A 26,573-nucleotide genomic window follows, 5' to 3' on the forward strand; every position below is an offset into this window, starting at 1 on the left:
AAAATACCTTTAAAATGAGACGTTGCAAAAGTAAATACGTCAATCCAGTCGCCTTCTGCATCAATTCAAAAAAAGCTAAAAAACGTCAATTTTGCGATTTTTCATCCCCCTTCATTGCCCCCCCATAATCGGGGGTTTGTCTATCGAGCTGTACATAATTTTTTTACAAAAAGTACATGTCTTGACCTAAAAAATGCGACCCTCAGAGTTGAAAAATATGCACCGGTGCCCGAGTTACAAATATTTGAATAATACGCAAAAATAGGTAAAAACGGCTATTTTTGGACCTTCGAGGGGCCCAAATTTGGGCCCTAAGGCCCCCTAGCGGGCTAAAAATTTACCTGAAGGCTATTTTCACATACCCAAATAACATACTAAATTTTGGGGCAGATCCGAGAACCCCCCGCACAAAAGTTGTACATATATGAAAAAACTGCTCGTACATAATAACAGTTCGGCCAGTATGCTGATGAAGAGATATCCAACCAGCATTGTGGTGCCAGTCTTCATACATATACGAGTAACTGATCGAATGTTTCTCGTCAATTACGGGATCTCGTATTCTGCCAACGATTAGTTCATTGCAAAATCCTGGAGCACTAAAGTCGATTTAACTTCTCGACCTCTCCAGCTACCAGTGAGCTGATGAAACAAATCCTGTTCTGGACTAAACGTAGAGTTGCAAAATTTCGTAAAATAACAGGCAAACAAATAACATCTATTTTTCTCAGAATCACTAATCAGACATGAATTTTGTGACTGTCAAGCTTATCTCATCTCTGACTAACTAAAAGTTTATGATATCGGTGAAACTCTGCGAAATCTCGCAGAATCGCTCGAAATCGTCCCCTCCACAATATATTGTACAACAATAAAGCCATCCACAAAGGGACAAATAAGACATATGCTATTAAAAAAATCCCAGTGAGTGGTGAAGAAATTGTTGACGAAATTATCATTCATTTGAATTTAAGTCACCCTAATATTTTAAAAATGTACGGATATTTTCATAATGAAGACGACAGCGCAGAAAATAGTTCTAGAGTATTGAAACTGAGCGCACTAACTTAAACAATTATTTTGAGTTAGCCATTTGCGGATTATGCTGTAAAATGTACTCCCCATCTAGTGATGAAAGTTTAAAGTGATATTACCATATTTAAAGTGGGTTCGAAATTGACCTAAAATTTTTGAAATAGTTTTTATAATAGAAAAATGTCCAAACAAGACATCAATAATGGTAATAAATTTAATGACATTTCCAATGTTCATTTTTTACTCTCATAACATCACGAATGAGAATTTTTACCAGGGTACAGTAATTAATTTTTCTCGTGCTAACATATCATCGTGGTCCGCTATTTCTTATGTTTATAATTAATTTTCTAATAATTGCTATTTCGCATTTATTCAAAAGTCTTGAAAGAGTATACATTCCAACTCGTATCGCAGCAGCGGCATTTATGCACGAACGTAAGCAACGTTTAATCGAGCTCGAAGCTTTTGCCATGCCAGGCAAATCCTCGAGACCCGCTAGCTTATATATTATGATAATTAAAATCCACGCAAAAAAGGCTCGACTCCATGGCCCCGAGGTGGATGAGCTTAACGCGGCAGAGCTGCTCCGGCGCCTTCTTCGTGTATCTAACTTTTACAGTTGCTAAAAGACGAGGAGTCAGCGCATTATACGTATACGGTACAGAGTCGGTTTCTCACTCGACACACAAAAAGATGACCCAAATGTGCTCGGCGCCGCCGTATCACCTGCCCGAGCGCCGCCTCTCCGCCTGTCTTATCCTCCCGACAAATGTATATATTTAAGTACAGAAAATAAAGGGAGAGAGAGAGAGAGAGAGAGAAAGCTTCCGTGAGCGCACGGGGTATTTAGTGGCTGGCCGAGAGCAGAGAATAAACGAGAACGAGCGGTGGATATATACGGACGGGAGAGAAGCGGAAACTCGGAACGCGCGTGAAAGGGGTGAATATTATCGTTTCAGCGCAGGAACGTTTATCAATTTGCAGAGAGAGAGCAAGTGAGAACGAGAGAGGAAGAGCAAGAGAGAGAGAGAGAGAGACCCTCTTTCATCCCTCTGAAGTACAGAGATTAGCGTCAAATACTCGGACGTGTTTGTGTATAAATCGCCTGCACGTACGCGACTTCTTTTTCTCTACGCAGGCCTGTATCATTGGTTGTTTGGTATTTTTTTTGATAAGAATAAACTCGCTCAACTACTCCTTGATTTTATTAATTAATTTTATTGCTGGCTTGTTGCTTGGCAGGAGAAATGAATTTGATGATCGAGAAAAAATGAGTTACGTTTACGTTAATTGTTGTGTTGCTGAATGACTTCTCCGGTGAGATTCTGGTGAAGATAAAATTAAAAATACGCACTGTGTCGTGGCCATTGAAAACAATTGTTTTCACCGATTTTTTTGAAAGGAAAGAAAAGGTTGTCTTTTTTGCCACGTAGCAATTCGTGTTTAGTATGAAATGGAAATTCCCGTATGGAAAGTTCTACAAAATTATAGCGAAACAAGAAAAATCAGAACTCTACTTAAATATCAGGAAATATTTTAAAAAATAATACGCGTTTATCGAAGATGATTGAGCAATATATAAAAATGGACAAATCTGTGCCTTACTGTAAACAATATTGATCGGAAATGTTGACATCATCTTCTAATAGCTGAGAGTTTTAATTGAACAATCAAAACAGTACGAGTGTTGCTTGTATCCATAGTACACTAAATCAATATTCACGACAAAATTTTACTAATTAAAATTCCATGTTAAATTGAATTAATTTTTGCACAAATAGATAAAGCAAGTGAAACACTGTTTTTTTTTGCTAACTTGAAATACGTTTATGTAATATTTCAGAAGATATTCATAAAAAATTTTTAAAAATGATTCGCTACAATAACGAAACTTACAATTGCAAAAAGAGGTTTGAGAGTGAAATAAATTTGAGCAATGACCAAAATACGGTCAATGGAGGTTCTAAAGATTTTACATGTAAAATATGCGAAAGAAAATTTGAACGAAAATCGTCTTGGCTCAGACATCAAGAAATATTCCACGGATTTCGCAAAAATTACGGATGTAACAGATGCGAGAAAAAATTTGGAGAAATATGGAGTATGCTTTGGCACCAAAAGATCGTTCACGGAAGTCGCAAAGATTACACTTGTGACAAGTGCGAGAAAAAATTTACACAAAAAGCACATTTGATAAGGCACCAAAATACAGTTCATGAAGGTCGGAAAAATTACGCATGCGAAAAGTGCGAGAAGAAATTTAGTGATAAGAGTAACTTGATTGGACACCAAAAGGCAGTACATGAAGGCCGTAAAGATTTTGAATGCGTCAATTGCGAGAAGAAATTTGGATATAAATCAGATTTGTTGAAGCACCAAAGAACAGTCCACGAAGGTCGCAAAGATTACGCATGCGGTAACTGCGAGAAGAACTTTGGACAAAAATCGAGTTTGCTTTTACACCAAAAAACAGTACATGATGGTCTCCAAGATTTCACATGCGACAAGTGCAAAAAGAAATTTGGACAAAAATCCAATTTGTTTAAGCATCAAAAGGCAGTCCACGAAGGTCGCAAAGATTACGCATGCGATAACTGCGAGAAGAAATTTGCACTTAAACACCATTTTCTTAAACACCAAAAGGCAGTTCATGAAGGTCGGAAAGATTTCACATGCGATAACTGCGAGAAGAAATTTGGACAAAAATCCAATTTGTTTAAGCATCAAAAGGCAGTACACGACCGTCGCAAAGATTACGCATGCGATAACTGCGAGAAGAAATTTGCACATAAACACCATTTTCTTACACACCAAAGGACAGTTCATGACAGTCGTAAAGATTACACATGTGACAAGTGTGAGAGAAAATTTACAAAAAAACCGAATTGGCTCTCCCACCTGAAGACAGTCCACGAAGGTCGCAAAGATTACGCATGCGACATTTGTGAGAAGAAATTTGGGCGAAAATCGAATTTGAAAATTCACCAAAAGACAGTCCACGAAGGTCAAAAAGGTTATGAATGCGACAAGTGCGATAAGAAATTTGGGCATTTAAGCAATTTAACAAAACATCAAAAACTAGTTCACGAAAATCGCAAAGATTATGCATGCAACAAATGCGAGACGAAATTTGGACAAAAATCAGATTTGTTGAAGCACCAAAGAACAGTCCACGAAGGTCGCAAAGATTACGCATGCGATAACTGCGAGAAGAAATTTGGACTTAAACAGCATTGGCTTGTCCACCAAAGGACAGTACATGATGGCCGCAAAGATTTCGCATGCAACATTTGTGAGAAGAAATTTGGGCAAAAATCGGATTTGATAAAACATCAAAAGACCCTTCATGATGGTCACAAAGATTACCCAAGCTACATGAGCGGAGAGACATTTGAAGAAGTAAAGATTTCTCCCAGAAAATTAGAATAAATGCGTGACAGAATATCGTTTGCGATGGGCTAAAACAATGTAACATTTCTTATAATTGACTTCTTTGCAATGAAAGACCATGATAAAAATGTACTCATGGTTGGTTCATCTACATATGATTATGTATTTAATTTTTACATTTAATATAAATTTTCAAACCTTTGACTCTCGTATTCAAAATGAATTTGTAATGGTTGTTTGAATTGTTAAAATGTACCTTCATAAATTTTTTTACCATTTTTTCAGTTATTATGATTTTTTAATCAACAATAATAGAAAGACAAAAATGTAATAATGTATTATTTTGACAAATATAATTTTTACATTATAAAATAAGTTTTGAAACATATTACCCACGTTAAATAATAAATGTTTACCAGAGGGACCATAAACGTGATATAGCATTCTTTGCTTACCAAAAATTAGAGAGTGGGGTATAACACACGAAATAAACGGAAAATTTGTTTATAAATCATAGAAAGTTTTTGAAAGATACCTGAGCAATATATAAACAGAGAAATCTATGTCTTACCGCAAACAATATCGATCGAAAATGTTGACATCATCTTCTTATAGCTGAAAATTTTAATTGAACAATCAAATCAGTATAGGTGTTGCTTGTATTCATAGTACACTAACTAAATATCCACAACATTTAATTGATTAAAATTCTATGACGTATATTGAATTAGATTTAGTACAAATTGATCAACCAAGTACGGCACTATTGACCAGCTAACGTCAAATACGTTTATATAATATTTCTGAAGATATTCATTAAAAAAATTCAAATATGATTCACCACAATGACGAAAGAAATTTTAAACAAAAATCGACTTGGCTCAGACGTCAAGAAATATTTCACGGATTTCGCAAAAATTACGGATGTAACAGGTGCGAGAGAAAATTTGGAGAAATATGGAGTATGCTTTGGCACCAAAAGATCGTTCATGGAAGTCGCAAAGATTACATTTGCGATGAGTGCGAGAAGACATTCGGTGATCCAAGAAATTTAACTAGGCACCGAGGAACCGTTCACGAATGTCGCAAAGACTACTCATGCGATAAGTGCGAGAAAAAATTTAAACAGAAGTCGAGTTTGCTTTTACACCAAAAAACAGTACATGATGGTCGTAAAGATTTTGAATGCGACAAGTGCGAGAGGAAATTCGGAAAAAAATCAGATTTGTTGAAGCACCAAAGAACAGTCCACGAAGGTCGCAAAGATTACGCATGCGATAAGTGCGAGAAGAAATTTGCACATAAACACCATTTTCTTACACACCAAAGGACAGTTCATGAAGGTCGGAAAGATTTCGCATGCGACAAGTGCCAAAAGAAATTCGGACAATTATGTACTTTTACCAAACATAAAAGAACAGTTCATGAAGGTCTCAAAGAATTTGCATGCGTCAATTGCGAGAAGAAATTTGGATATAAATCAGATTTGTTGAAGCACCAAAGAACAGTCCACGAAGGTCGCGAAGATTACACTTGCGATAACTGCGAGAAGAAATTTGCATATAAACACCATTTTCTTACACACCAAAGGACAGTTCATGAAGGCCGGAAAGATTTCGCATGCGACAAGTGCGAAAAGAAATTTGGACAAAAATCGTATTTACTTTTACACCAAAGGATAGTACACGAAGGTCTAAAAGATTTTGCATGCGACAAGTGCGAAAAGAAATTTGGGGAACGTGGTAATTTGATCAAACACCAAGAGATAGTCCACGAAGGTCGAAAAGATCACGCGTGTGACAAGTGCGAGAAGAAATTTGGGCAACAATCCAATTTGTTGAGTCACCAAAGGACAGTACACGAAGGTCGCAGAGATTTTGCATGTGGCAAGTGCGAAAAGAAATTCGGACAAAAAGCACATTTGCTCAAGCATCAAAAGAGAGTACACGAAGGTCGGAAAGATTACTCATGCAACAAGTGTGAGAAAAAATTTGGATACCAATCGAGCTTACTCTCTCACCAAAACGTTGCCCATCAAGTTTGTAAAGATGACTCATGTGCCAAGGGTCGAGTCACATTTGGAGAAAAATAGATTTTGTCGATTCATCGAATATTGAAACACGAAGATTCCAAGAATACTACTCATCTTCCGCTTGTATGAGAAAAAATTCAAGATAAAATATCTTTTGCGATAAGCTAAAAGATTCCTCTTTTATGGGGATGATAGAAATTTTCTTAGAGTTAGTTCATGTGCATATTATTATGTATAATTCTTAAATTTAGAATCAATTTCTAAGTATTTGACTTATGTATTATTATACATCTTTACTGGAAAGATTGTATATTATCGTATGAAAGTTTCACTAACCAAAACTCGTAAATATTGATTTAAAGTTATACAAAAATAGAAACATATCCTAAACAGACCTCATTTAGAATAAACTACTTGCCAATAAATGGATAATAGATTTTGCATCTTTCAATAAATAATACATCGCTTGTACGATTACCGATACATTATTCTTCTCGTTTCTTTATAACCTTGGCAATACTTCACTAAAGTCCTCAAAAAAAAAAAAAGAAGAAAATGCAATTTATAGCTCGACAGCTTGTAAAAAAGACGCCGAAAACATGAACATATCATTGCGCATAAATAGCGGAATTACCCGCGTGTTTTATGACTACCTCGTCTATTATAAGCCCTCGTCTCTTGCTCGAGCTTGCGAGCTCGATATATACACACATAGCCCCCGCGCGCAGACCGAGAGCAAACGAGCGAGCTCCGGTTGATATCGACAGCCGAGGAAGACCTAATCTTTTGATGGATGTCTCGTGTGTGTGCCAAGGGAGAGGAGGAACTTTGTTATGCAACGTCCACGCGTTTCGCGCGTCCGCGCACACGTTCACCTGCCATTCGGTTTCGATATGCCTGTCGGCGCTAGGCTGTTATTAATTTATGAGACGTTTCGGTTCGGCGCGGGGTGAGAAGATTGAGCAAGTGCAATATTCTGATTTCGAAAACCTAGTCTCGCTTGCTTAAAATTCATCGAATGATTTCTTCATTTTCTTTTTAATATCGACTATATCCAAAAATCCTTTTTTCGAAAGACGAGAAAAAAAAGCTCAACGCAGGGCGAGCTAACGAAGGCAAAAAGAAACGGCCACGAGCGCTCGTGTATAAGCTGGCCATTTGTTTGTTTGTTTTTTTTTCATTCATTTCGTATAGCTCACAGCAAAAAACAACGAAAACACCAGGATGCTCGGGCGCGCATTACATAATAGCAGCTCTCAATTAATACGCCTGCGCGCTCGGTATACTATAAGCTATATGATGAAAAAAAGCTCCTCCTGTATACGCATGTGTGTGTGTATGTGGGTGGAAAAATCCGAATGCACATTTCCGCGCGACGAGTGTGTGTCTGATATACAGCGTAATTCGTATACGTAGACATGCATACACACACACATCCCCACGCGTTAAGCGCAGAGGCATATCGAGACCCTGCAGGAGAACGAGGAGACGAGGAAAGCATGGCATCGCCGTATAAGAGTACTCCGTGTGTTTTTATTCGCCCATCATACGTGCGTTATATATATAGCCAGCTGGTCGACGCTTAAATCCGCACCGATGGTCAGAATGCCATATTTTTTTGCCAATTAAAAATTAAAAAAATCTCCGGGGTGCGGCAGCAAAAAACAGAGAAAGCGAGATAGCGAGAGAGAGAGAGAGACGAAGGAGGAGAAGGATAGCTATACGTACTCTCTGTTATGCGGCGCTGAATCCATCCTCTATCCTATATATACTATATATTTGGCTAATTCTCGTTATATACGTTCGAAGCCTGCGAATTCTGACTTGCTCGACCGAGCGCGACGACGACGACGACGACGTCCCTTTATCTCCGCTTCTTGCCCGCCACTACTACTACTACCACGTCCCGCGTATACACAGTTCCTCGTTTTATATAAATTGAATATTATATAGATAGAGCACATCTGCCTGAGCTAATACCTTCGATCGTTCGTTAACGCCGACGAGCGATTGCCTGTATATAAATGTGCACGCGATGTGCGACAGACTGTACGCGATTCGGGAGATTTTCTTTTTTTTTTTTTTTTTTCATCAGTCGTCCTCGCGTAAGCTCGCGCAGAAGCTTCATTATGCGTGCAATGTGTATAAGATAAGTCGTCTTTTTTTATTCCATATTACTGTGAGCGACGCACGTGTCCCCGTACTACCCTACGTATATAGATCGCCACGTCGTCACCTCTCGTCGTGCTCGTGGTGAGTTATAGATAGAGAGAGAAAAAAAGGAATTGAGAATCGGGATTGAATTTTTATTAATTACATTCGGTTTGGATCCAGTCGACCGACAATAACGAGCTTTTATTATATATTATCCACGCTCGATACAAAAATATCTCATTTTCTCGAGGATTCAATAGAACCCGATCGAAAAATTGCCTATTCGCATTTTCATTTTTTTCTGTTATAATACATCTGTACCTACGAGTTTTCACACAGTTATATTGGACTCGACGATAATATACATATACACACGTCGGTGGTCCCCCGTGCATATTATTTTCTTTTTACCGAATATATGATACACCGCTCGCTCTCCCTCGGGGATCACAAGCCAAGTCGCAGGATCTCGAAACGCAACAAATATAAACTCGCACTTTTCGCGATATACATACCTACCACGCGCTTCATATACACACACATATACTTATAAAAGTGCGGGGAGAAAATAACGACCCAAGTTGTTCGCGCGATATTATATGTATGTGTGCGTGCGTGAGGCAAATTTTTAACGCCTCGCGACCTCGTGAAATGTGTGTATAACGTCTCTTGGCAAACTGACAACGAGTGTATATAGTGCCAGCCTATGTGACGATACGGCTCGAGTAAACTTTGCGCTAGCGACTGTTATGGGGCCCGAGCGGCTGTCTTTGCGTCACCTGCTGCTACTGCTGCTGTATAAGCACCATACATCATGTATTCTTGCGTGACTGCATGAGTGCGTGCTGGGCGTGAGACCTGCCGTTAGGAATATTATAAGCTTTAGGTACCTGTATGGACTGATCGATCCGTTTCCGATATGTGCATATGCTAAATATTTGTCCTTAGCGGCCATATAGGAGTTTGCTGTTCATTTTTCAGCTGTGCAACTCTAGCTCAGATATCTTATCCTATACATATTAAAAGAAAACTTGAGTAATCGTTAACAAAAACAAAATAGAAAATTAACATTGTGATTGCGCGAACCTGATAAATTCTTGTGCGAACTAAGGGTTTAAAATCCCAGAAATTCTCACGAAATGACAGAGTTTTATCGTAAGCTACTACTCTGTTAAGGTGATTTGCCGCTAGGTGCCACTTTGATAGAAACTTTTCGCGCGAGCGATGGAGAACGCGAGAGTTAATAAATATATGGCCAGGTCCGACCTTAGACCACAATACGGCAAATTTCTAAGTGTGAAATGAATGTGCTGAAAATGTAAGAAAAATTATCAGGTTTTGAAAACCCGCAACGAAAAATCGACAAAAAAACAATATAAAAAATATTCAGAAAACAATACGAGAAGTATCGTTGGTAAATTATTCGACGCACTATTGAAAATTTCTCAACTAATTCGTATAAGTTTCAGAAGTTAAGATAAAAGTATTTTTCCCCGTCTCGCGTATCCGCAGCGAAACGGGCGTAAGAAAAATAATGAAAAATTGGAAAAATAACGTTACTTTTTCCCACTCTGAATTGTGGCGACTCGCCACCAGATGCCGCTCCGCCAGGGACCGTTCCCGCGAGCGATGGGATCTACGAAACTTGCTATATACCCGCCACTTCAGAAAGTCGCTCAGAAAATGCATATGGTCGATGAAGCTTTACCTTGCCTATATACACCTGGCATTCTCGAGTGAAATAGGCACGTTTCGTAATTTATATCAGGTTTACGTACCAATAAGCGTGCATTGCAACGAGAGCTAAGCCGCGCGACGTCAAAAAAGAGTCGCGCGCGCGGAGCACACCGTCTGCGCACGGCAGCAGTGTGCATATAAACGATCCGTACACATATATAGTTGCCTCGCGTCGCTCGTTGAGTTTTGCGCGCTGCTCGCGGAGCTGCGTAATTTGAAAGGCGAAACACGATCTAGGCACGCACACACAAACAGATATTCAGTTGGGGAGAGAAAGAGAGAGAGAGAGAGAGAGGCGAAACCGAAGATCCAACCGAGACGGAGTGGCTGCGGAACAGTACTACCCACACACACACACACAGAGTTGTAGAAAGCTCGTTCTTCCAGTGAGTTGCGCATAATGTCTCATAAACGCCTCCCCGCATGGCAATAAACTCAGCGGCTCGTTAGAGAGAGATCCCGTATACTATATAGTTTCTCTATCTCGGTGCAAAGCGCCAAGAAGTCGCTTATGCAAATATCTCGCTCCGAGAAAGACGAGAAAGAGAGAATCAGAGGAGGGGTGGGGGCGGGGGGAAGGTTGTACACAAGCCTCGACTTTTCTTATTCTTTCGCCTGACCTTTTTTTTCTTCAGCTACGACGCTCTGCGTGTCTTTTTAACTGATTTAATTAAATTCGGCTGACGCCACCGCCGCCACACGACGTTTGCAATTCTGTCGCGCCCGCTGATCCGCCGGTATAGCGAGGGGGGAAGAGCTTTCAAATCGAAGGCAGAGATCAACGCTCGTGTATTCGATCCCAATAGTGGCTTACTTGCTTATATAGGTGGCTTATCCTTACGATAGAAAGACTTTGATACATTACCTGTTGTTAAAGTATGATACATCGCGTTTATAGCAGTTCTTTCAATCGCGCACACGATATACAATTTCCACAAGTTTCTTATCGCTGTATAATTTTCAATGATTGTAATATGAAAATAAGTGAAATGGGCCTGGTTAAAAGTTACGTTCGTACGGTTGACCGTAAAAACCAAAGATCAGCGGGGCAAAGAAGAATACAGAACAACGTAATAAAACCCTCGCCCGGCGCCTTTTTCATTCGAGCGAGTCATTTTTTTTGGTGTATGCGCGCGAGTGTTGCACTTTACATGCTCTCGTCTCTGTATTATGACTATCCGGCGGCGGCGGCGGCTGCGACGACGACGACACCTCATTGTAAACGTACGTTTCCATCCCTTTTTCCATATTTTTCCTCCGAATAACAACGACAGCGACGACAAAAAAAAGACAATTGTCCGTCGCGAAGGCCACATACAGGGAGCTTGCAGTGAGCTTTTTTTCGGATTGTTTGCTTCGAGCGGCGCATTATTACAATTCGACGCGTGTTTCTCTCTCTCTCTTACCTCGAAATTATAATGAATTTTACACTCTGATACGTACTTTTAATAAGTTACCAGTGTCGCCCAATCGCGTATGTTTAATTATAAATGACTCAATCAATCGAACACTGCGGACATTAATTTTCACACGTATAATCACGCAATAAAAATTAACGCGTTGCCCACTTGCAAATGTCGCGTTTGAAAAATAAATAAAGTTACACATTACCGTGAGGTACAGACGCGCGCGCCCCCGGAGTTCCGGTAATTAATATCGATCTCACGCCCTCGCGACTCGTATAATATTACAATGTAAAAATACCAATTAAGTGCTTGACGCTCGTTCGAACGGCCGCTCGGATTTAAATGATCAAAGCGAGAGCGACCGATTTTCAGTCTATTCGGTCGAAAATCTAACGCCGAGAGATGAAGTATGCATACAAATCGCAGCAACAGCAGCACTGCTGCACACACACACAGATATATATAATGTATCGGTGCGAGCTGTGCTGAAAAGCTTTTGCTATATGCAGCGCGTATATTGAAATACGCGCGCGGTGCATTATGTTGATTCGAATTCTAATGTATGTGTGTGAGAGTGTAACGTTGGAGCCGAACTTCATGACTCGTATCAAAGAGTACAGTACATTTCGAAAACAGCTGCCAATTCGGCCCGAATGACGAAAGCTTCGGTCGAGCGCGCCGATCGAGCTTATTTTCGCGATGATCGTTTGACGCGTGCGAGCTGCGATTTCTCTCTCTCGTATAACTTCAGAGTATGGAATTCAATGCGTTGCCGGAGTGTCGGATTAATCGAAAGCTCGCACGCGTATCGTAAACGAGAGAAATTCGGAAAGAAGTTTAATTTTCGACTCGCGCCAATCTGAGATACATTATGTGTTTTATGGCACGTGTTTAAAACAGCTAATATTTTCTCATTATCGCGTAAGTATCTCCACCAAAATGAAAAAGCTCGCCTACCCATATACGCGATATAAAAAAAAAAAAGAGAGAAACGATCGTGGCAGCTACCGGCTGTGTTTGGTGCGTGATATAGAGTACTAGAGCAAATTTCGCGTTGCTCTCTCTCTCGCTATAGCTTGTGTAAATAATGCGAGCTGGCGCAAGCTCGTCGCGTACGTATATAGGCACACACCTCTGCACACACATACGCGCGTGTGGTTGGTCGGGATTGGATCTGAATAATGGAAGCTTCACCGGTAAACCGAGAAACCAAAGTGAACTCTCTCTCTCTCTCGCTCGCGCGCTCTTATACCACTGCTACTATATATACCACTGCTGTATGTACTACTCGCTATTCTCACACCGACTCACCGATGCTTTTTAATTTGCTTCGGCGCTGAAACATCGCTCTCGCGGGGATTGCCTATCTTTTATCCCGAACTGCCGTGTGTGTATAGAGTAGGCCACCTAATCTACGAATGTGTGATAAATGCCTCGCTTCATCTCTCGCTTGCTCAATTATTACTGATACATCTTTTTTCTCTCTCTCGACACCAGCAGGTGGTTTTGCTCTCTGTCCAGCCACGCGTGCTACAATATTTACTCGAACCAACTCGTAGATTTCGGTTCTCGAAATTAAATCAACGTCCCGCGCACCCGACTCTACGTATTATTATAATTATGTGCTTTTATCGAACGTTCGCAGGTAAGAGCTTCACGCTGACGATCATGCTGCAGACGTCTCCGCCGCAAGTGGCCACGCTCTCCAAAGCCATCAAGGTCACCGTGGACGGGCCGAGGGAGCCTCGATCGAAAACACGTGAGTATATATATTATAATCGCGCGTATATCGATGTACTTACTATATATGTATAAAACGCGTCGGTTCGAGTCGCGAATAAGTCAATGAGCGAAGTATCCGCTACGAGGCGTAACTTTGGCTTATCGTGAACACGCAGTAAGAATTACAAAGTAATCGCAATAATTAAGATTCATTGATGCCAATGAGGTACATTGAGCGGTATCTCTCTCTCGAGCTCTCTATTACAATTCGTCTGCCTCAACTATCCTATTATTTATATCTATATGTACCGAATTGCGCGTATATACTATGTGCTAGTGTATACATGTGTTGCAGGTCATCAAGCGTTTCATCCGTTCCACTTCGGGCCGAGGCCGTTTCCCTTCGGACCTCCCCAGGACCCGCTGGGATTCAAGCTGTCCGGTAAGTGATAGCGATTAGATCACACGCTCGGCACACGCATTAGGACACGCACGCATACAGACAGACTAGTTTCTATTCTCGCGTGTCTCTATATGTACGTCTATTCTCCCCATCTCGTTCCACTTGGAGCTCGCAGCTTTCTCATCACCGTAGACGAGGACGAGGACGACGGAGGCTCCTGCGGACTAGCTGCGACGTCTCACCTCTCGAGAACTAGCGTAGTAGTAGATAGTCTCTCTCTCTCTCTTGTCTGAGCTCTGTAGCGTATATGGAGCTCTTGCGTATAACTGAATTTCCGACCCTCGAGTAGTAGTAGTCGTCGTCGTCGTCTACGCGATCCTCCGCAATTTTGGCCTCCCTCGACTTATATCTTTAATACGCCTGTCTCGTTTCATACAACTTTATATCGTGTGCCCTATAGCTCCGCTTTAAACTTTTTTCCTTATTCCGCTCTCCCTTTATTTATTTTTTTCTCGTTGTTGAAAAAAAATTCGACAATAACATATTTAAGTACGAAAAAAACTGCTGCCTCGCGTGTCGTATACGAGACGCGTTATTATACATTCTATATAGGCAATTTGAGGCGCGCGCGCGCGAGAGAGCGAGTCGTTTTCGCGTGTGCTCGAGCTAGGGAAAATTCGATCTTCAAAGGGGTGGCAGCGCGCGAGTGTAAGCCAAGAACAGTAGCTCACCTAAATACTTACATGATGCAGGAAGGCAGTCAGGCAGAGGCAGAGGCAGCTGTATACATTAGTTCTCTTTACCGACGCTAGTTGTGCACTTAAGGTGTAAGGCCGCCGAGCTGCTGCTGCTGCCGTTGCCACCCCCCCGCCTTCTTCGCGCCCGCGTTGGCACATATATACTATACGTATAACACGTGTGCAAAGGGCGTCAAAATTGAGTGACGACAGCAGCAGCAGTAGCAGCAGCTACAGCGCCAAGTGAAACGAGGCGCCTTTACTAGTTTCAAAATTGAGTTTTCGCTGCTGCTGTTGCCGCTGCTACTGCTGCTCCTGCGAGCTCCTAAGTGCACAGGAGACTCTGATTAATCTCGAAGCTAAAGGCGAACTCTGCTTTTCCTATATACATGAATATATAATATGAGCTACCTTACCCAGTCAAAGCCCTGTTTGTTACTCTCCCTCTCTCTCTCTTACGTTGATGCTTCTGTGACGTTGCGCCGAAACTCGCGCGAGTTTTTATCGTCGCCTAGCTTTTCGCCTTCTTAAATGATTTCGATTCGCGGAACATTAATTAGCATAGCTTATAGTTTTAGATGATTTAGTGCTAGGTTTAGAAAATTCAAATAACTTTTATTTGAATTTAAGTTATTTCTTTTATAATTTTAATACGAAGTAGCCGCAATAATGAGAATAATATTATAATATCTCTGGTGGATATGCTCAACATTAATAATAACCCGGCAAAGACGATTAAAATGTTTTAAAATAAAATACCATTATCTGGCTTGGCTATTTTTCTGTTTAAAATTTGTGAGCCCATAATAATCACCTGAAAATGACAATACAACAGTTTCAAATAGTTTAAACTATCTTTCAACCAATTTATTTACGATAATACTACTTGAATCATTCACCACTAGATGGCGAGTACTTACTTCTGTAAATCTGCAAGTGACAAAGTCAAAATAATTGTATTAATTGAATGTAATGTAATACTGTAATCTAAGTAACTTTTTTCCATTTTTTCATTGTTTTGAATACCAGGAATATCACTTCAAGCCTCCGCCCCTAGATGGCGAGTACATTAATCAGTAAATCCGCAAGTGACAAAGTAAAAATAGTTGCATAAGTCAAATTATCGTTTTGAAAGAAATTACTCCCCGTTTCAAAAGCCAAAAGCGTCTCCTCTGGCTGCCCTCAAAGAATCCTCAATCTATAGAATAGTATCGATAAAAGTGTCAGAGCGAGAGTGCGAGGTCATTTTGTCATGCAGTAAAAAGAAACAACAACAACAGACAGCAAACGATCCGTACACGCAAGATGCTTTCGGGGGTTCGGAAAAAAGTTCGAAGCTCTCTCTCCCCCCCCCCCCCCCCNNCCCCCCCCCCCCCCCCCAGTTTATATGTATGTGTATAGTCGGGCTCACAAGGTAGACAATAATAACCAGGGCGTGTGCCCGCGCGCACGAGAGAAACGAATCCGATTGAAACTCGTTCGAGGCACCAAATTGATGGAACCAGCCCGAGGCAAACTTTACCCCATTCTCCGGGCCATTGTGTGCTTGTGTGTGTATGTATTCTCTCTCTCTCTCTCTCTCTCTCTCTCTCTCTCTCTCTCTCTCGTATAAATGCACCTATATATACGATCAAGCCATGTCCATGTACACCACGCGTGTATACGATATACACACTGGCCTCTGAGTGAAAATCTAAAGGTTATATACATAAATTATACATGTGTGTGCAGTACACACAGACACGCGCGTACTCGATACGTCTTTATGTATAAGTGAGCTCTCTCTCGCACACACACACACACACACACACACACACACACACACATATACGCACAGATCAAGCAGCAGCAGCAGCAAGCTTGAGCGTAGGATGGCGCGGTACTGATACGTTGGTGCACCAATAGTGTATTGTTTCGCCATGATAAGCGGCTTAACTGAGCTTCATTCGAGCTGGTTCTATCGCTCGCTCTTCTCTCTCTCCTCTCTGTGAACTACTCACTTTCATACGTGCGCGGCTCTCCTCCCTCCGCACCCTCCTCCTCCTCCTCCTCCTCTTTCGCATGCACACATCATCCCTACGGCTATATTCTGGCCTCACCCTGGTGTGCTGCAGTGCACACCGCGCCTAGCTATATATATATATGCTGCGGAGACTTCCAAAGGAGAGCGATCGGTGTGCGGGCATTTGACGGTTTTTCTTTATGTGAAACTTCTTATGGGAAGTTTGGGGGGGAAGAGAGCTTGAATTTTATCAATTCGCTTGGACTTTGATTTTTTTTCTTGTGGAAATCGTTGAAGTTTCACTTGAAACAGCTTGTTCTTTTACGTGGCTGCGTATTTGAGAATTAATAATTCAAAATTCGTTTTGTCTTGTAACAAGATTTGTCGTGAGCAAAAGTGTCCCATATGATTGCGAGCTTCCCGATTTCATCGAAAGATGGAGTATAGTAAATCCGCAAGTGGCAAGAAAATTGTTCGATTGGTATATATATACGTAGCGTATATATACGTGCAGTTAGTGCGTATTCGATTGGTTACTTCAATATGTCTTTGAACCTGCTTTTGTTCATAGGCAAAATGTTCTTGCAGGCACGTGATTTGTTTTTCTAATGTGCTTAGTCAACTCCAAAAGGTACACGAACGTTACGTGAAAATTTTTCTCAATTATCGCTTTTCTCACACATCAAGTGTTAACAAGCAAATATAAGACAGAATCTACAAGATTAGAAAGATGATAAATATAACGTATATTAATAGGCTTGAATTACCTTTGTACTCCAAAATATTATCATCATTTATTTGATTTTCATTGAAACAATACTGGTAAAGTTTCACTTGTAACAGTTATTTTGGTGCAGCTGCTTAATGGATATTAAAAATGAGTTATTTTTTCTAAAAATATACGTAAGGATTAATATTCCCGAATTCGTTTCGTATTGTAACAAGATTTATCGTAAACAAGAGTGTCATATATTATTATGAGTTTTCTGATCTCGTCGACAGATGGAGTATTATACATCCGTAAGTGGAAAAAGAATTTTGGATTGATATATAGAGCTACAATGAAATACTCATATTATTACGCTCATGCGGTTGTTATTCAAAGTTAGAAAGTAAATACCGAGTTTGAATCAATGCGTTTAAATTTTTATTCTCGCAATTCGAGAATAACCCTGAGCAGTATACGATCGTTAAAATACTCCTATATAATATAATCCGCATTGTACCCCCTGGAGACGATTAAACCAGTCTACCCGAATCTTAACTATGATCCTTGGTTATATCCATTACGGGGGTTATGAATTTATTACAATTATTCTAAATCTACAAAAATGACGTTTCAATCAGTATTTCTACTTTCGCGCCTAAAGACATTCTCAAATTAAAATCTCGGCAGGTCTATTCCTCGTTATATTGTCTCGTGCGTCTCAAAAAATGCTCGTACAAACTCATTCGATAAACTCTCGAGGACGCATACGTACGTATCATCCGCGCTGCGCACGCGGTCGTAAACGTCGTTACTGCAGGATTTATTTTTTACCCTTTGCTCTCTGCCGTGTGTGCCACTGCACGCGTAAAACGTGTACAATGTATAACGTATACGTGTGCGTAGCGTAAAATGCTCGCGAGTGGGTGTGTAGCGCTGGCTTGACCATGATAATAACGGAAAGCAACAGCGACACCAGCGCGTATCGACAAGTTGCCCACGGGGCAGCAGCAGCGGCGGCGAGTCGAGAGTTTTGTTTCACATGGTGCTGCTGCTGCTTTTCTGTAACTCTTTCGCTGCCGGCACCTGGCGGGGGGCGGAGGCTGGCGCAGTTCGTCCAGCGAGCCACAGATCGCGCCCTTGTCCAGTTTTGCGCTCGTGTCCAGCAGTTCGTACTCTAGCTGCATGAAATCGCGTTTGAAAATCCTCGTGCACCTCGAGCTGGAATTTCGACCGTCTTCGAAGTAACGAAAATTACGCTACGGCGAAAAATCTTACACACAGATATCTAAGAGAGTCAAAGAAAGGATACACTTTGATATTTAACGAAGTATATAAGAGCCACGCCGGCTGTTACGACGTGCGTGCGGTGTGTCTTGGGCGTGAAACTCGCGGATGAATAGATACATCGTCGAAGAAAGAGAGGGACGCACCGAGAGATACATAGACACTGGTAGTGTGAGTGTGTGTGTGTATTATATGAAGTCGCCACCCTGAGAAGATAGTATACAGTACTGCTACTACTCTCTCTATATATAAAGCATCGCTCGCCTCGCATCGCGCAGGGGTTGTTAAGGTGCCCATTGAGGTGTAACTAGGGGGATGTTATTAAATTTCCCTCGTCCTATACACCTATATACCTCTATCTACCTTATGCGCAGTGAGCGTCTATAGCGAGTCTATATATCGCCTGCTGTTGCGTATTGTGTGCTGCTGCTGTAGTTCGAGAGGTTCGAATTTCACGTCTCACCCTCTTATATACCTTACTCTCTCTCTCTCTTGGCTGAGCAGCAGCAGCTCTTTCCTTGCTCATCAAGGTGTTGTTTTCTTCGCTGCTGCTGCTGCTGGTGGCCCCTTTGGCGCGAGACTATACACAGTCCATTTTTTTTTTCTCTACTAGCTACCCTCCACCTACTCCACCTTATTCTTCTTCTTCTCTTACGGCTACACACCCTGCCGAGCGCGCAGCGTGTTCTCGACCACTTTGACCGAGCGACGCGCGGCGTCGGCGTCGTGGACACTGTCCAGCAGCGAAGGAATTCCTCGCCGCTGCTGCCGCTTCTTTGAACTTTGCGCGCACGAAAGAAGAGTAGTATAGGGTTGATTTCGAGGCGCTCGCGTATAGTACATAATGTACAGGAGAAAGGTGAGATAACAAAGCGCGCGCGCGAATTGCGAACTTGTACGGAATTTTTCTTGATATTCTAGAAGGCGAACGCGCCACTATCGGCTCGTGTTATATTATTACACTGGACGAGGCTATTTTTTTTTTCTTTATTCAACAACGAGGAAAATAGATTTTCCGATGCTTATTAATAAGATGGAGATAAGGTCTTATCTTATCGAATGTTACGAAGCAGATATACTACGTCGAGTTATACGAGAGCGTTGTGTTGAGCGTAATTTTAGTTGTAGTGTACTTCTTTTGTTGACTGAAAGTAGAATAATTTATAGAAAGGGTGCGTGAGTGAGTGAGGCAAAACATTGAAATGTCGGATTATGAATAATTGTTTAAATTAAATTATGGAGCTGACATTCTGCGTACTAGTTTTAATTATAGCTATACTTTTGCTGTATCGATTAATCCGTAAAAGGCACAATTTCAATGACTCAGGCATACCTCAACCCCCGGAAACATTAATAATCGGCTCTACTGGCTTAAACATCATCAAGAGACTTCATCTATCCGATATCGTGAAAAAATGGTACAATTACGACAAGGACGCAAAATACATCGGACTGCACTTGCTGATGCAACCCGTGATCATGCTTCGCGACGTCGATCTCGTCAAAACCATTCTGATCAGAGATTTCGCTCATTTCACCGATCACAAGTCGATCATGAGCGAGTCTCTGGATCCGTTGCTGGCGAAAAATCTGGCGATGCTCAACGGCGACCGATGGCGCGAGGTGAGAAACATCCTGAGCCCGTCGTTCACGTCGAAAAAAATGAGGGCGATGTTCGAGTTGATGTCCAGCTGCGCGGAAAATTTCGTCGATAGTTTTTTGTCGAGGCACGCGAATAACACGGAGGAGGTCGACACGAAGGAGGCTTTCACCAAGTACACCAACGACGTGATCGCGAGGTGCGCGTTTGGAATCGAGATAGATTCGATCAAAGATCCGGATAACGAATTTTATCGGAATGGGCTGGAATTCGTAAAAAATAGTCAGTCTAGAGTGAGACATATTGTTCTGGCTATGAAGGCGGTGATTATTATGAAGTTTCCAAGGATGGCTGATTTGTTTAAAATGAAATTGATTTCGGAAAAATACAGTAATTTTTTCATTCAAGTTATTCAACAAGCCATCGACTTGAGGAGTAAAGGAAACGTTAATCCTCCAGATATGCTTCAATTGATGATGAATGCTCAGGATAAGACAGACGACAAGCCGAAGTTGGACGCATTGGACATCACTGCTCAAGCATTTGTATTTTTTCTCGGAGGATTCGAAACAGTCTCGAGTCACATGTGCCTCATGGCTCACGAGATCGCGATCAATCCGGATGTTCAGGATAAAATTATGCGAGAAATCGAGACGACTTTGAATAAAAATAGCGAAAAAGTGACGTACGACGCTATCGTGCAAATGCCCTATTTGGATGCAGTTTTTCAAGAGACCTTGAGGCTTCATCCTCAAGCGACGATGCTCGGAAGAGTGTGCACCAAACCCTACACCCTGCCTCCCGCTCTTCCAGGCGCCAAACCCTACGATTTGGAAGTCGGCCAAGAAATCGTCGTACCGGTCAGCGGAATTCACTCGGATCCGGACTTGTTCGACCATCCGGACCAATTCGATCCGAACAGATACTTTTTGAAGGCTTCGCAGAACGCGCACGCGATCGATTTGGGATTTGGCTTGGGTCCGAGAATGTGCATCGGAAACCGATTCGCTATTTTGGAGACCAAAGTGCTGTTTTTTCACTTGCTGAGGAGGTGCCACTTGATTCCGTGCTCAAAAACTTCCATACCTTTGAAGTACTCGGTCGATACGATACAGCCGATTCCCAAGGATGGATTTTGGTTACGGGTCAAACCGAAATTGTAAAAGTGAAATTCAAGAGATTGAAAATTTCCGGAGTACTGAAATCATTCAAATGTATAAATTTACTATATCTATCTTCTTTAATGTATTATTTCTAGTCTTACAGCGTTTCTAAAAAGATAAATTTATAAACACAAGTGTTTTGTTAAAATGTGAAATCGAATTGTACCTCGAAGTTTTTACTTAATTTATTTCCTAATTATTATTATCCATGAAAATAACTTGAGAAACATCGAGGCAAAAAATTATATTCTTAGGAAAAAGAATATATTTGTTTATAATTTATAACTCATTTAAATAAATAAATTATAAAAATAAAAGTGATCTTTGATATAAGTCGGTATTCTTGTCGGGTTTATTCGGCAACGCACACTTACAACTTGAAATTGATTGAGCACATTCGACCAATATAATATTTATAGAAATCTGTAATTTTTGTAATATATATAGAAATCTAACATTTTTTTGACACTTGCAGATTTACAATACTCCATCTGTTGATGAACTCGAAAAGCTCACAATCACATATGACAGTTTCTATTACAATAAATCTTGTTACAACACAATGCGAACTCTGGAATAATAATGCTTACATTTTTCTCGAAAATATAACTCAGTCCTAAAATCAATAAGCAACTTTGTAAAAAGAGCTATTGAAAGTGAAACTTCAATAAAACTCCACCGAAAACCTCGTAAGATTTTTTTGAGAAATGTATGTTATAAAACATACTTTAAATACGTATCGATCATGCTGATTAAGCTGAGAATAGCGAAGTGTTGTGACACTTCTATTTCAGATTTTTTACTATTTTTTCGGTTAACGATATCCGATAAACAGATTCGACAATAATTTTGATAATTGTTCAAGTCTCAAGGAAGAATTGATGACAGATTTTTTAGCTGCTTATTCAGTTGTATAAGCACTTAATGTGAGGATTTTTTCCTACCGAATATCGAATATTCAGCGCATTTTGAATGACATGATAATAACAATAATAAGACTTGAAGCCTTTGCCACTAGATGGCGAGTACCTCAATTTGTAAATCTGCAAGAAGTAAAGTCAAAATAATTGTATAACCAAGTACATTCAAAATGATTGTACTTGGTATTCTACACACGCTATCGACGTATTTTATTTAGATTCATTAGATTAATCCAAATATTAACCATTGCAAATTGTCAACATAGTCCGATGGTTTTACGCTTGTTTACACTCTACAATATACGGTTTATCATTGGGAAAATTACGAGTACGCGTATATCGAACGTAGCTCCCGTTACCTTTCAACGTATAGTCAGTACACGTTGTGACGTCGAAGTAATACGAAGGAGAGAAGATCTCATCGGTCCCGGAGAAAGTGTGATTTTCGTTGAGAAAGTATTTACACTCGCTCGGTGTATTTACGATCGGTAAAGCTGCGACGACGTCGTATAGAGTGTGCCAACAACGAAACAAGATCCCGTCGACCGCAGCGAGTGATTTATCGTAAAAAATATGAAGAAAAAAAATGTAAAGAAACCAGAGAAAGATAAACTCCTTCGTCTTATCTTCCCGTTGAGCGATCGCGAGAGACGCAATGTCGTGAATAACTTCAAATCGTTGCGAGCGCGCGTCGATTGGAAGAACGAAGAGTCGCGACGCAAATTTCTCCTCGATATTCATCCCAAGGTCATAAAGACTCGATGGGCCGGCCGATATCCGGAGCTTCGGGGTATCTTCGAGCCCCGAGAGATCGACCACATTCTCTGGGATGCCGTGAATTGCCATTACGAGAGCGAGCACAAGTATCTGGGTCTGCAGATCATCGAATTCGTGGCTCTCTGCGGCTACACGGACGTCAGACCATCGTCGTCGTCGTCGTCGCGTCGCACCACGGCGCTACATCGGGCCTTCGAGTCCGACACCTACCACATCGCCGAGCTACTGTTCAAGATTTACGCCGATCGCGACGTCAACTACGCGGACGAGACGGGACTGACGCATCTGCACGTGGCCTGCCGATTCGGCTGCGACGAGGTCGTCGCAAAATTTCTGAAGCGCGGCCAGGATCCGAATCTCGTCTGGCCGGTGACGGGCGACACGCTGCTGCACCTGGCTATGCGCAACCAGAACGCGGTATTGGTGAAAAAGCTGCTGAAAAAAGGCGCCGACACGCATCGCGCCAACGACGAGGGTAAGTTGCCTCTGCACGTCGCTTGCGAGAAGGCAGCCGAGCACTTGGAATTATCGATCGACGACTGGTGCAAGTTATTTTGGAACGGAAGTGGGGAAAAAGTAGCGGCGAACTTCGATGCCCGGGACAAGTGGGGTAACACGCCGCTGCACTTGGCTTGTTTCGGCGAGAACGGTCGGATGATCAAGATGCTGCTGGCGTATGGAGCAGATCCGAATTCAGCCAACGAGGAAGGCATGACCCCTCTGCACGTCGTCTGCCAGGGAAACCACGGTCGGTTCGACGACGTGGACTCGGCCATGCAATTCTTCGCGAAGGCGAAGAAAAAGGTGCTGGTCGATTATTTGGACAACAGAGGCCGCACGCCGCTGCAGCTGGCCGTGGCCAACTTCTGGCCGGAGATGGTCGAGCAGCTCCTGGATCGTGGCGCCGACCTCGAGCGCTTCTTCTTTCCCCAGGAGGCCGACTTCCTCGAGAGGCTGCAAGTCTATCGCGCAGGCTGGAAGCACTTCGAGCTGAGACTGGCCTGGGCCTTGCTGAGCTGCGTCGAGCTACTGGAGAACGCGGGCTGGGAGCTGGGCCGAACCGAGGCCAAGAGGATCATGAGGCTGTTCGCCGAGCAGGGCCTGTTCGCCGAGTCGGCGAGCCTCGACGAGAGCTGGTACGCCAGCTGGGCCGCGACGGCCAGCAAGATCGGGATGGCGCCGAAGCTCACGCTGCTCGAGGCGACGAGGTTGCGAGCCGACGAGGCGGAGGATTGGCTGACTTTGGACCACTACTCGAGGTACCTGTCGCCCGATCGGAAAATTCATCTGCCCGAGGAGGCCGAGCTGGCCTGCACCCGGCATCTGTGCGAAAAACTGGCCAGGAAATTTTTCCGCCGATGGACGCGCGAGATGCGACCCGACGAGCTCGTCGACGATCTCATGAACAAGGATCTGTACGATATTTGTTTCAGGATAAGATGGATCGCGAATAACGTTGGGAAAAGGAAGAAAAAAAAGTGGGCGCGAGGCGTAGTACGCCACAGTACGAGGTCAAAAAAGGCGATAAGATTGTGAATTGTAAATTGTAAGGAAGGTTCCTTTTTTAATATTGCCGTGACATATATAAATAAAAGAAGCGAGAGAGATAGTCATTTCTGATATATTTTCTTGTCAGCTACGGGCCAAAGTTCGTAATGAGGATCTTTGTGATATTTGATGTGTCTGATGTATTTGGGTATACACCGTGTTACGCAAATAAATATATTCGAAAAAATTTCCAACTCATTAATTATTATTTATTTAAACTTTTTTTGTTGTTGTATTTTAACCTTCACATCTTGCTTATTGTGTGACGTATCCGTGCTGAAGAATGATGAAAGAAAGGCACATAATGTAGATATTCTTGAGATTCGTTTCAAATCAGTCGTCGATCAGAGTCATCGATGTCAGCTGTTCGTAGGCTCGAGGCAGCATGCATCGGACATATATGGTCGTGCATTACCCAAACTTAGTAGCTTCTGTATAGCCAAGTTAAGGAGGTTCCCTTGCAAAGTTCGCAAGAAGTACATATATCAATATCGATAGATTTTGACCTCCCGAATCCAATGTTATAACCCTCATAAGCCCAAGCCAGGCAAAATCTCGAGAAAAACGCGATCAAAGTTTCGAAAATTAACATGGGCAACATAGGAATTTATGAACTTTTGAGCTACATTTACAATTTATGAAAAGAAATCAAAGTTCGCAGAGGAATGATTATATACAAATTGTAGAGAAAGCTCTTATCTTTCAAAAATCGTGTCTCAAAGTATAGGTAGCCTGCCGTTTTTTCAATATTTTTTTAATAAAAGACGCGAAAACACGACTTTTTCCGCTCGTTTTAGGACTAGCAGACGACAAGCCAGCTAACTTAACCCATGTTACTGCGCGAACTCTCAATTGACTAGCGTGTTACCCGAGGGAACCTCCTTAAGTCGCATTACTTTCTAATCGTTTAGTATACGCTACGCAACCAAAGTGGCCCCGAGCGTTGACACAGCGTGGCGCTTTCTCATGTTAATTCTCATAAGAAAAAATTCAGTTCGAGCGGCCGACGCTGGCATTTTTTCCATAAGATTACGTGTAAATGGTGACTGTAGCGCCACTCTAAGCTCCGCCCAAACGCTCAGAGCGAAGCCACGAAGAGAGATCACGTCGATCGGAGAAAGTGAGCTTCGTCGAAAGATAATCTCGTGTAGCTTCCACCACGAGGTAATTACACTCGTCGTAGCGCAGTCAGTGAACGCTTCGACGTCGCAGCGTGAACATCGTGCGGGAAGATAATCAGTGACTCTTGTGAAAAAAAAGTTTAAAAATATTTTCAATTACGCTCGATTGTGTTCTTTTTTTGTCTGCAAGTGCCCAGAATGATGGATACGAACGAAAATATTTTCGAACACGGTAGCGTAGGTGAATACGACAGAATCGAGCACGTGGATGATTTTAACCTCGCAAGACTTTTACGATCGATCGAAGATAAAAGTACCGATCCTGCGGTCAAACGAGAGCGAATAAAAATTATCCGTTCGCGTTACAACCGCGTGTGCGAACTACAGCGACAGGTGGAGAGCCAACCTCTGAAGGCAATCGGTCTGAGGGCCGAAGTAGAGCGGCGGCTCTCGGTTTCCTTGTTGACCGACGGCACCGCACCAGTGAATCGCGCGGCTACCACCAGCGATAAGAATCTAGTGGCCACTTATCTTTTCGTAATAAACGGGAGGTTCGACAGGAGTTACGAGGAGCTCGACATGACGCATTTCCACATGGCCTGCCTGGTTAACCTCGGCGGCCTCGTCTGGGAGTTTCTCTGGCGCGGACAGGATCCCAATTGCCTCGTGCCGAAAACGGGTGATTCGCCGCTGCACTTGGCTCTGGCGAACGGCAACGTCGGGGTGGCTGAGCTGCTGATAAAAGGTGGCTCCGATCCAAATTTGTCCAACGAGCGAGGATCGGCGCCTCTGCACGTCATTTGCCAGAGAGACGACGGCGACGATGAATC

General features: G+C 42.2%; 2 protein-coding genes across 2 annotated transcripts in view; both read left to right on the forward strand.

The window, feature by feature from the left end:
• Positions 1 to 26,573, forward strand: part of LOC106652823 (mucin-19-like) — a 45,237-nt gene that overhangs the window by 7,322 nt on the left and 11,342 nt on the right. The window contains exons 3-4 of the mRNA XM_014371962.2: positions 13,403 to 13,516; positions 13,835 to 13,921. Coding sequence (XP_014227448.1) covers positions 13,403 to 13,516; positions 13,835 to 13,921 — 201 coding nt within the window. The remainder of the gene's footprint in view (positions 1 to 13,402; positions 13,517 to 13,834; positions 13,922 to 26,573) is intronic.
• On the forward strand, positions 19,756 to 22,045 carry LOC106652918 (cytochrome P450 9e2-like). Its single transcript, XM_014372095.2, has one exon. It carries the CDS (start codon positions 19,851 to 19,853, stop codon positions 21,375 to 21,377), a length of 1,527 nt encoding a protein of 508 aa, XP_014227581.1. The 5' UTR covers positions 19,756 to 19,850; the 3' UTR covers positions 21,378 to 22,045.

Source organism: Trichogramma pretiosum, unplaced genomic scaffold, assembly GCF_000599845.2.
Source record: "Trichogramma pretiosum strain Unisexual culture from Peru unplaced genomic scaffold, Tpre_2.0 scaffold115, whole genome shotgun sequence".
In the NCBI taxonomy this organism is placed as follows: Eukaryota; Metazoa; Arthropoda; class Insecta; order Hymenoptera; family Trichogrammatidae; genus Trichogramma; species Trichogramma pretiosum.